Source organism: Artibeus jamaicensis, unplaced genomic scaffold (assembly GCF_021234435.1).
Source record: "Artibeus jamaicensis isolate MK-2021 breed Jamaican fruit bat unplaced genomic scaffold, CSHL_Jam_final contig_60, whole genome shotgun sequence".
Lineage (NCBI taxonomy): Eukaryota > Metazoa > Chordata > Mammalia > Chiroptera > Phyllostomidae > Artibeus > Artibeus jamaicensis.
The window spans coordinates 9,804,187-9,815,104 of NW_026521900.1; the positions used below are offsets into that span (position 1 = coordinate 9,804,187).

The 10,918-nt window shown below is 36.9% G+C and overlaps 1 protein-coding gene across 1 annotated transcript in view; it reads left to right on the plus strand.

The window, feature by feature from the left end:
- The window catches only part of RP2 (RP2 activator of ARL3 GTPase), a 52,592-nt gene extending 42,912 nt beyond the window's left edge, over window positions 1–9,680 (plus strand). The window contains exons 4-5 of the mRNA XM_037160468.2: window positions 4,385–4,470; window positions 7,514–9,680. Of these exons, the coding sequence (XP_037016363.1) occupies window positions 4,385–4,470; window positions 7,514–7,597 (170 nt within the window). The 3' untranslated portion in view covers window positions 7,598–9,680. The remainder of the gene's footprint in view (window positions 1–4,384; window positions 4,471–7,513) is intronic.
- The last annotated feature ends 1,238 nt before the right edge of the window (window positions 9,681–10,918 follow it).

Genomic DNA, 10,918 nt, shown 5'->3' on the forward strand with positions numbered 1-10,918 from the left:
GATATGAGTATTGCTACCCCAACTTTTTTTCCTGTCCGTTTGCTTCAAAAATTTGTTTCCAGCCCTTCACTTTTGGTCTGTGTAGGTCTTTTGTCCTAAGGTGAGTCTCTTCTAGGCATCATATGTGTGGGTCATGCTTTCTTATCCATTCAGCTATTCTGTGTCTTTTGATTGGAGTATTTAATCCATTTACGTTTCGTGTTATTATTCATAGGTACTTATTCATTGCCATTTTTGTACCTGTCTTCCTCTCTGCCTCTCTCTTTTCCTTCCTTTCCCTAAAGCAGTCCTTTTAGCATCTCTTGCAGAGCTGGTTTGGTGGAGGTATATTCTTTTAGACTTCTTTTGTCTTGGAAGCTCTTTATTTGGCCTTCCATCTTGATTGACAGCCTTGCTGGGTAAAGTAGCCTTGGTTGTAGGCCTGTGATTCTCATTACTTGGAATATTTCTTGCCATTCTCTTCTTGCATGGCGTGTTTCCATTGAGAAGTCAGTAGCTAACCTTATTGGGGCTCCCTTGTATGTTACTTCCTGTTTCTCCCTTGCTGCCTTTAATATTCTCTCTTTGTCTTGGAATTTTGCCACTTTAATGATGATGTGTCTTGAAGTGGGCCTCCTTGGGTTCCTCTTGATTGGGACTCTGTGATTCCTGGATTTGTGTGACTTTTTCTCTCATCAAATTAGGGAAGTTTTCCATCATTACTTTTTCAAATAGATTTTCTATCCCTTGCTCTTCTTCTTCTCCTTTTGGTATCCCTATTATTTGGATATTATTACATTTCATATTGTCTTGCATTTCTCTTAATCCCTCTTCATTCTTTCTGAGCCTCTTTTTCTTTTCTTGCTCTTTCTGGGAGTTTTTATTTTTCTGCTTTGTACCCCAACTCACTGGTGTGATTTTCTGCTTCATCGATCCAGGTTTTGATACCTTCCACTGTGTTCTTCAGTTCAGCAATCGTATTCTTCATTTCTTCTTGGCCCTTGCTGATGGTTTCTATTTCCTTTTTCATGTTGAGATAGTTTGCAGTGAGTTCATTGTAGTTCCCTTGTAGTTTCTAGTAGCTCATTGTGAGCTCTTTGAACTTCATGATAACCAGTGCTTTGAATTCAGTATCTGATAGTTGACTTGCCTCTATTTCATCTAGCATTCTTTCTGAGGCTTCTTCCTTTCCTTTCATTTGGAGATTGTTTCTTTGTCTTCCAATCATTTGTGAGACTCTTGTTAGCTTCAGCTTCTTAAAATGATTTGTTCTGGCTTCCTGGTTTTATGGTGTGAGTTCACCGTATGGTGTGAACTCACCATATGGTGTAAGTTCACTGTGGTATAATACCTGTGACATTCAGTGGTATAGTCTCCTTGATCTCCCAACTCACTGGTCTTGGGCTGTCTTGTAAGTTGACTCTGTGTTTGTCTTTTCTGGGTGTTTTGGGGTCTGTCTTTTGTGGGTCCTTCCCATTATCTGGTGAACTGATGGTCCCTCTGTCCTCTACCTGTTTTAATTTGTTGTGCTGGTGAGGGTAGGTTGTGTTGAAGCTAGTTCTTCTCTGTGTATAAGGTTTTGAGGATTCTCTTTTGCTCTTGTTCAGTTGTTTGCATTGGATAGTTTCTCCACTGTGTAGTTGTATTTCCAGATAGGTTTGGATTGAGTTTTGTGTGGCTTCTACTCCCTCCTTCACCTTCTTCTTTTGTTATCTGCTGATGGTTCCTTTGTTGTCGGGTTTCCTCTTCCAGTGGGTATCCTGGTGTTCACCACTTCCACCCACTCTTTTTTTGTGTGTGACCAGTTGGAGGGGAAGGCAAAATGGTTTAAGCCAACAGGAGAGTATTCTATGATATTTACATTAGCAGCCAGTAGAGAAGAGATAGGAGATCTTTAGGGTATGTATAGTGTTAACCATAACCTTCAACCCAACTAGCCACTTTTTAGAAAGTATGGACTGAAGATAAGACTCTTGTTGGGGAGGGAAGGCTTGTGAGTTGGATCTAGAAAGCAGTGAGGTTGTGGGAGGTCAGATTCTGAGGTAAGGTGAGAATGAAGGATAGTAAATAGGTGTAGTGTGTGAGAGAACAGAGTTAACCTCTACAGTAATAGAGTTCAAGAAATTGAAGTGGGCTAAAATCCAGGAGGGGTGTTGTGAAATATTTACAATTGTATGGAATAGCTATTATTTACAATAATATTAGAGCAACAATCATATGACAGAATCTGTGTGATCTGTTTAACATAAGTAGGGGGTACAGAACTTTGAGTAGTGCTAAAGGAACACAAGTGACATGAAGGATATGTGGGGGGAAAAGGCAAGAGAAGGAAGGAAGAAGTGATAAGTTTGGAAAGAAAGGAAGAAGGAATAAAACAAGAAGGAAGATAGGGAAAAGGTATTGGAAGATAAAACACTAATAAAATTTAAACAAAGATTACTTTAAAAAAACAGAAACACCTCCCGTTGGTTTCAAGCTGGCCAAACCACTTTTTTTGGTCTCACTGGCTGCAGCAGGCTGAGGGGCGATTCATGTAGCCTTTCTCCCTTCCCGATGTGTACTCAGCCAGTCTTGTAAGCACTCTCCCAAGTGCTAGTCTGGCTCCTCTCCCCAGCACCCCACTCATGGGATCCTGGTCTTCTTCAGAGCCCTCTTTCCCTGGGAGTCATTGCTGTGGGCTGGGGTGTGGGTGCACGTGCCTGGCCAGGCTGCCTGGGTCCCGCAGGTTTGGACGCAAAACCTTCCCAGTGATATGGGGGAACGCAAGGCCTTCCGCCCAACCTTGGGATCACTGCCAGGCTGTGTGGGGAGTAGGCCAAGTGGCTGTCACAGGAGGACGCCCCAAACAGTTTACTTTTTGAGAAATTCCTCCCACTGAAGCCTGCCACTCAGCACAGCCCAATTCTCCAGCCAGACTGGTGACCATCAGGTTCAGAGCCCAACACTGCGACTCTCAATTCTCCCAAGCCAGCAACTGCAGACTCTGCAGGTGATCATGGCCCTTGTGTTTGCCTCCCTGTCCTTATTCCCTTCTCTGAAACTTCAAGCAAATAGGTCTCTCCCAATGTTGCTGAGGCCCTGCTTGGCCAGGGAGAGAAGGAGCTGATGACCTGGCTCTCTCCCAAGAACCCTGTGGCCGGCCCTCAGCTCCCAAAGAGTCTGTGGTAGACTCGGTGCGGGCATGGGCCAGGACTGCTGCCTGTCTCCACACTGGTCCCTGGGACCTTATTGTCCTGCAGCTGTCTCCTTACCTTCTGGTTTTTCAGTGTCTGCTATAATTTCTGGTCTCTTATTTTCATATATGCTGGGGTACTGTTGGCTGTTTGCTCTGCTCCTCCGTAGATTGGCCAGGTTTTTCTGCCATGTGTTAGAGGGAAGTAGAATCTGCTCCATCCTACTCTGTCGCCATCTTCCTCTATTCTATACATCTTCTAATGCATAAGACAGCTCCACTGCAAAGAGTTATTTGGTCAAAATGTCAGTAGTACCAAAAACTCACAAACCACTTTTGACATGTTTGCTCAGTCAGAGGACCTTCTCCATATCCTGCACAAATCTTTTGTTATTTCATTTGCATTTTTACCTTTCTTGAAATAAAGCATAATACACCAAAAATGTTGCATATTTTCTTTCATCTTCAGTATTAAAATGGCTGTACAGAAATTCACCAATTTTTATAATTTTTAAATGCATGCTGGTATGACAGCTGTCACAGTAAAATATAACAAAATTATTTCAAATGAAGTTAAAGACAACTAAGCATTACAGCCATCATACCGAAAAAACTAAATGAACTTTCTCCCTCTTTCTCCCTCTCTTCCCCTGTCTCAACATAAATAAACACAATCTTTAGAAAATTAGGTAGTTTTTAAGGCACACTCAAGAAAAAAGATTTCACATGGTCATTACTTTGAGTGCCTGGCCTCAATTCCTACTTAGCTTTGCTTCATTATTGGTGGCTCAGAACTTCACTGGTAAGTAGGAAATTTGGAAGCAAGGCTGGCTGCCTGGAAAAACCTACTTATATTGACTTGAATTGCTTTTTTTTTTTTTTCACTTTTGTCAGCTATTTTTTGTACTGCTAAATGGGTGGGCTTTTTATGTTTTTTATAGATGAATGAAAACCAGAAAATCCATACTATTTATATCACTTAAAAATGTGATACTCCTAAAGTATTAACAGCACTGAAGTTATTCATCATGTGATCAGACTCTCTGTTAATTTTTTTTATGATTAGAGTAGGAAGAAGTAGTTGAAGTGATGTGCCCCATCTATCTACTTCCTTCTTCCTTTTCTCTTACCTCCAAAAAAAAGGCTAGAGATTCTTAAAGGAAGAATAAAAAGATTCATTTTAGAATAGATTTGTATTCTTGATAAGACAACACTTCTTCGGTTTGCTTATAGGTCCTGTTATTGCCTTGGAATTTAATGGAGATGGTGTTGTAGAAGAATGTCAAATTGTTGTTAACAAGATATTCGGGGAGACCAAGGTACACAATTTCATTGACTATATTTTTTTTAGGCCGTTCCTGAGCTGAGTTCAGCATGACTCAGTACTGCTGCTCTTCTGGTCACTGGTCCATACACCCCTTGAAGACCCCACTTTCTCACCTGGCCCTTCATTCTACTGGTCAGAGGCCACCCTGCCTGGGCTATTTGGAGGGGCTCTACTGAAAAGCAGGCCAACCTCTCCCCTGACACTCCAACCTGCTGGCAGCCACCATTAGGGCACTTACATAGGGTTAAGTTCCTGTCCTTCCCCCCAACAATTACAGGGTTCTTCTTGAATGCTGAGTCCTGGCTTGAGTCAGCTGTATCTTCTGAACCCCAGCCTGGACCTGGCACACTTTAAAAATGTACTTTGGTTCAAAACAGATATCCCATCCACAGGTCCCCAGAATCCAGGGCTTCTCTTTGTGACCTACAAGGAGCAGGTATTGGGCAAGGAAGGGACAGCTTCAGAGAGACTACTTCAGAGCCAGAGTAAATTTCCAGTGTCTCTGGCTGCTTTCAAATCAGTATCCAGGAAATTCAGCCTCAAAGAGACCCCAAAGCTCACCTCTTCAAATATCAGCTCCCAGAAAAACAGTAGACCCCTGAAATAGCCACAAGGTATTTCAAGGGTCCCAGAGTCTTTCTCAAGGTTTTCTCCAGGACCTCTTACCTCTGAGAAAAAGCTCCTAGTAGACTTCCAAAATATGCCTCTCCCCGAGTCCAAGGGGTGAACCCTCAAGGGTCTGGGTCCTTTTAATCTTGCATATCAACTCAAGGGCCTAAAGATCTCCCCAGGAAGTTTCCAGAAAAATAGGGACCTCCATTGTGAACATTAAAGCAATTGAAATACCCTCACCTCTAAGCAAACTCCAGGGCTCCCCTCTAACCCACCTCCCAGAGACATCCCCAAAGTTCCAGGAAGATCTCACTGTTTTTCCAAACTTACCTATGATCTCATCTCCTAAAGCAAATCCAGAGCTCTATAAAAGCCTCTGCACCTCAGAGGAACCCCCAGGGCTCCATAAAAGTCCCTGCTTTCAGGGACAACCTCAGAATCCAACCTATTCCTGAGACATCTCCAGGATCCCAGGATCATCAACTTCCAGGGCTCCCAGTATCCCCATTAATCTTCCACCTACTAGAGAGACCTCCAGAATTCCTTGACTACCCAGGATCAGCCCTAGAACCTTTATCCCCTGAAACTCCCACCTCCTAATTCTCCATTTCACAACAGCCTGGAGCTACAGGCTAAACTTCACCCACTGTGGGGGTGGGGTCTGAGATCCACTATATTTCAGTCAAACCTTTTCATTTCCTTTCCCCTACAGTCAAATAGTACTTTTTAGTCCTAGTGTTGCATGGAATTAACAAAAAAGATCATGATTTTTAGAACCTATGGTAAATAATTGGGAGTTAAGCTTTGGTCTTTCCTTGCCAAACGAGAATATTAATTGCTTAAAAATTTTCAAAATAAGAATGTACTTATTAAAACATTCAATAATACTTGTTTCTAAAGTAAAAAGTCTCATCAGATGTGTATTCAAACCCTCCTTTTTTAAAAAAGAGAATGAGATATGAAAAAATAGAGAATGATGTCTTAAATGATATACAGATGGTTTGACTTAATGATTTTTCTACTTTAAGTGATAGGCATTCAATAGGAACCACATTTCTGATATGCTGTAGCTTACTCTCTCATAAGCTAGGCAGCTACAAGGAGCCACAGCTCTCAGTCGGGTCTGACATCATGAGGGTAAACAACCACTCCTCTACAGTATAGTCATTGTGTTAGGTGATTTTGCCCAACTAAAGGCGAATATAGGTGTTTTGAGCACATTTATGGGAGGCTAGGCTAAGCAATGATGTTCAGTAGAGTAGGTGTATTAAATGCATTTTCAATGTATGATATTTTAAATGTATGATGGGCTTATTGGAGCATAATCCCATTATAGGTCAACAAACATCTGTATTTCTAACATTATGTACTTTAGACAGATGATCCCATTGCCTAGTGTTAATTTTTATTTGTTTCAGTAATGCTTCTGCAAAAATTGAACTTGAGCTTTATCTAAAAATCATTACATATACATATTTTTAGATATATTGATGAGGTTGCTGTATTTAAGAATTTCAGATTTAATATAAACATAAGAGGCTATATATATATATATACATACATATATATGACTGATTTTTTAAAATAAATATATGAGAGGAAAATTTTGGTTTTGTACTCTGATTTGGCTTGTGGTTCCTTGAATTTGCATAATTTAAAGTATTTTACCTTTTATCTCATTTTATCATCACATAATGGTGAGGTCAAATGTAATCAGATTGAATAGGAAAGGAAACAGAGAAAATGGTATATGATCTGGTGTTTTTTAGATCTGAATAAATTAAGATTACTTAATTCAACTTTCTCATTTTACAGATGTGGAAACTGAGCCCAGGGAGGTTTATTAAATTTTTAGTATCATACAGCTAATTTATGATAAGGCTCAAATAGAACTCAGGTCTCCTCTATTTCTTGGCTGACATTTGTAAAAGCTATTTTTAAAGTGTTCTAATGAGTATTGCTTTATAGTTGTTCAGAAAATAGTTCATTTTAAATTAGTAATATGTCTTGAGAGCTTTAAAACAAGATGATCTCAAGATTTGCTTCTCAGCCTACTGAGACTGTTTCTAGAAAATAGAAGAAACTAAGAGTGCTTTAAATAAACCTCTTTATTCAGTAACTTTCATGATATTGACTTGTATATTGAAAAACTATAAAATTCCAAGTATAATAAAATACAAGTTAAGTATTACGAAAGCAAAGACCTTTACATCTTAAGTGCTTTTAAAGGAACTCAATTTACATTATAGCTATTGAAACTATATTGCATGGATTCTATAGAAAATCTATACATTAAATATTCTAAATGATATACATGAATTTCTTTTAAATAGCACGCTTATGACTTTGTTTTGTGATGAACATGGGCTTTGGAATTTGGTGATTACTAGTATTTATTTTTGTTTCTTTTATATTTAAAATAGACATTTGTATCAGAAAACAGGGAGACAGCATCTAGAGATGTAGAAAGCTTCTACAACTTTGCTGATATACAGATGGGAATCTGAAGTGCATCGTGGAACCAGGGACTTGGTATTAAGCCCTTTTCAATTTGTGTATTAGCAATGGCTTTTACTAAGGCTAAAATTGTTAAAGCTGATTCTTCAGTATATTGTTGAATACTGCATCATTTACTTAAGGTTCAAAAATAGTTCATTTTAAATTAAATGTTTAATCATCTTAAAATTATTTAACCCACTTTGATAAACTTGTAGTTTTGATTCTATGCATATGATACTGTTTATTATTAGAAACCAGAAGTGGCTAACGGTTCATGATTTTAATCCTAATTAAACATCCTTTCAAATCTCTAATAATTTAAACTTTCCTCAGTGTTCGATGATACTTGTTTAAGAATACATACCATTGCTTATTCTCTAATTTAGAAAATTTAGAAATTCCTCTAAATTTCCAATCTAGAGGGACTTGTTACTAGTTGATCAATTAGAATGAACTTATGTGCATTTTTTTCATGTACACATATCCAGTTAAAGAATTGCTTCCTATTAGCATAATGTGGAAAATGACATTTTGTACACAGACTTGACAGTACTTTATAAGTTGAATTTTTAAATTAGTAGGTATTTGATAACTGATTTTGCAAGTAACTCTACTGACTGAGGTTGGTATAGCTGTTTAAAGACTGATTTTTGAGTAGTATGATTATTTGAGTAATTTCCCCCTTGTTTATTTTTTTTAATACAATTGCTAGATGACTCTTGTGCTTCCTGGTAAGAAAAGGCATATGCAGCACTAAAACTATAAAAACCCATTACCAGCAGTTTCCAAGAAGGTGATTATTTAAGTTTTATCAGCTCTTTTGGGATATTAGGAGAATCAGAGCAATACCTTGTAATATTTAGGTAAGAAGTACTTAGAAATGATAAGTTATGCAGATTAAAAAACTAGATAAATTTGATTTTCATTAGATATGCCACTAATATCAAGTAATGTTCAAGAATAAAATTATTTTGATTGCTTTAAAGCATTAGTTTCCAAATCAACCTACCATAATAATTTACCAGGAGGCAGGGGACAGCTACTTGTTTAAAAGTCCAATTCTTGGGCTCAATCCCCAGGTGTACTAATTCAATCCCCAGGGAAAACCCTGTTTTAAGGGGTTTGTTGTAATCTGAAGCAGTCAGTTCAGAAGATGTTGAGAGGCTGATCTTGTATAAAGTGACTGAACCCATTTACAGCTCATATAAAATTAGCTTTTATAGATCTATTTTTAGAAAGAACTTTAATAATATTTTGATAAAATTAAGACTGAAAATAACCACTTGTAAAAATTCCTCTTATGATTATTGTTACTGTAAATGTATTTTCATGTTTAAACTGCTCTTTGGATATTTTCATATTAATTTATAACTACTACATTGAGTTGTGTGCTGATGTCCAGAAATAATACATTAAAAGACTTTTCACTTTAAATTACTAAAGAGTACTTTATATATACCACATAATCAACCTCTCCTTTGAATCAAAACAATTTCATAAGATGCAACAGTTTAATATAATTTTGATTATAATTTACAAATGAGCTTTGCAAGTAGTGGTCAGAGGGCATTAATTTTTCCCATAGTTAAGCTAAATTAAACATGTTCCTTCTAGTTATAATTATATTATTAAGCCCCTTTATTCACACTTAATCACAGTACTTTTTGTTTTTATGCAAAGGTATAAATTTGGTTCTTTTATCTATGGTATTTTGGCAAAAACTCAGGAATATATAAGGGAGATGTTAATTTTAAATTTCCACTAAATTTAGTATCAACCAAAGCCTCAAATTTTATAATCTTCAGTTAGATAAGAGCTTTCACCCAAACCAAATTTGTCTTTAATGATAGTCATTTGGCTTCTGAATATTTGAAAAGATTTTTAAAAGTAAGTAGTGCTGTGGTTATTGTTTTTATAATTCTAAACTTCAATAATAATTATAGTATACTACATTTTACTTCTAAATAGCTTTTGGATTCATGAAAAATTAGTAATTTTGAAGTTACACATGTGTAAGCATTACATTAGCTTATATCTCTTGTGTTGATAGTACTGCTATGTTTTAGTACTGTTTTTGCTTTTGTATATTTATGTGCAGTTTTTGTATGTAATTTATCTAATGTTTATAAAATGTGATTTGTAATAAATGTTGTTAAAATGAAAATGGCTTAACACTAATTTTTGAAGAGCATTTCTATAACATACATGATCATGATACAAGTTTTTAGTGCTAAAAGTAGAACGAAATGTTCTAATGTCTTAGGTTGATGAGAAGTGAGCTGAGTGTGTATGTGTACGTACACAAAGCACTGGAGAAATGCAAAGGAAGTAGAAAACCTGTTTGAATTTAGGGAGTTATGATTGAATTCTTACTAAGATTAGACATCTTTCTCTTTCATATTTAAGAAGACAATAAATAGTTTGTGATATACTTTCTTTTTTAAAAGTATTAAGAATTCATCACCCCAAGTCAAGTCTTCTTCCATCACCACTTATCCCCCCTTTATACTCTGTCATCACCTCCTGTGATATACTTCCTTTCAGGTTTATACAAATGGACTTTATTTTAAAATTACTACCAAATTTACCAGCCTTTTATACCCAACTTCTCCCTCTCTTAGTCCATAAATCAGAAGTGCTGAAACTGCTGATTGGTTAGTTTTAAAATAACATTTATTATCATTATTTCTATGTCTAAAGCTTTTACATATACATGTAGAACATTTTGGGAAAAACAGAAATGCACAAGGCAATAGCTAAAATTATTTCATATTTATTGGATAATTGTTGCTGTTCTGAGTTTTAAATTTGCTTTTCTCATTTAAAAGGGGTACATTTAACTCTGTTCTTGACAGGAAGAGAAGATATTTTAATTAGGGTATGATTACTCCTTCAAAGTCCATTCTAGAAAAGACTTTATCCTTTAAAAGTATAAGACTAAAAGTGCTAAACTTCATTTGAATTTTTGTAATGGAAACCTTTTTGTGTGTGAAAATGGAGTCATTCATTGTCAAACTTGGTTTTCTTTTTTTGGTAAATACAGGCATACCTGGGGGATATTGCAGGTTTGGTTCCAGACCATTGTAATAAAGCGAGCATCACAATAAAGTGAGTTGTAACCTTTTTGCTGGTGGAGGATCTTGCCTTCATTTTGTAGAAAACACAACACTTATGAAGTGCTGTAAAACAAAGTGGAATAAATATATGCCTGTAGTGTTGAGGGAGATGACAATCAGCCCTACTTAGGTGGGAATACAAGAAGCCTTTATACAACCTCTTCTCTCCTTTGACGTATTGGCTTTTAGTGGCAAACGCCAGCAAGGTGTTCA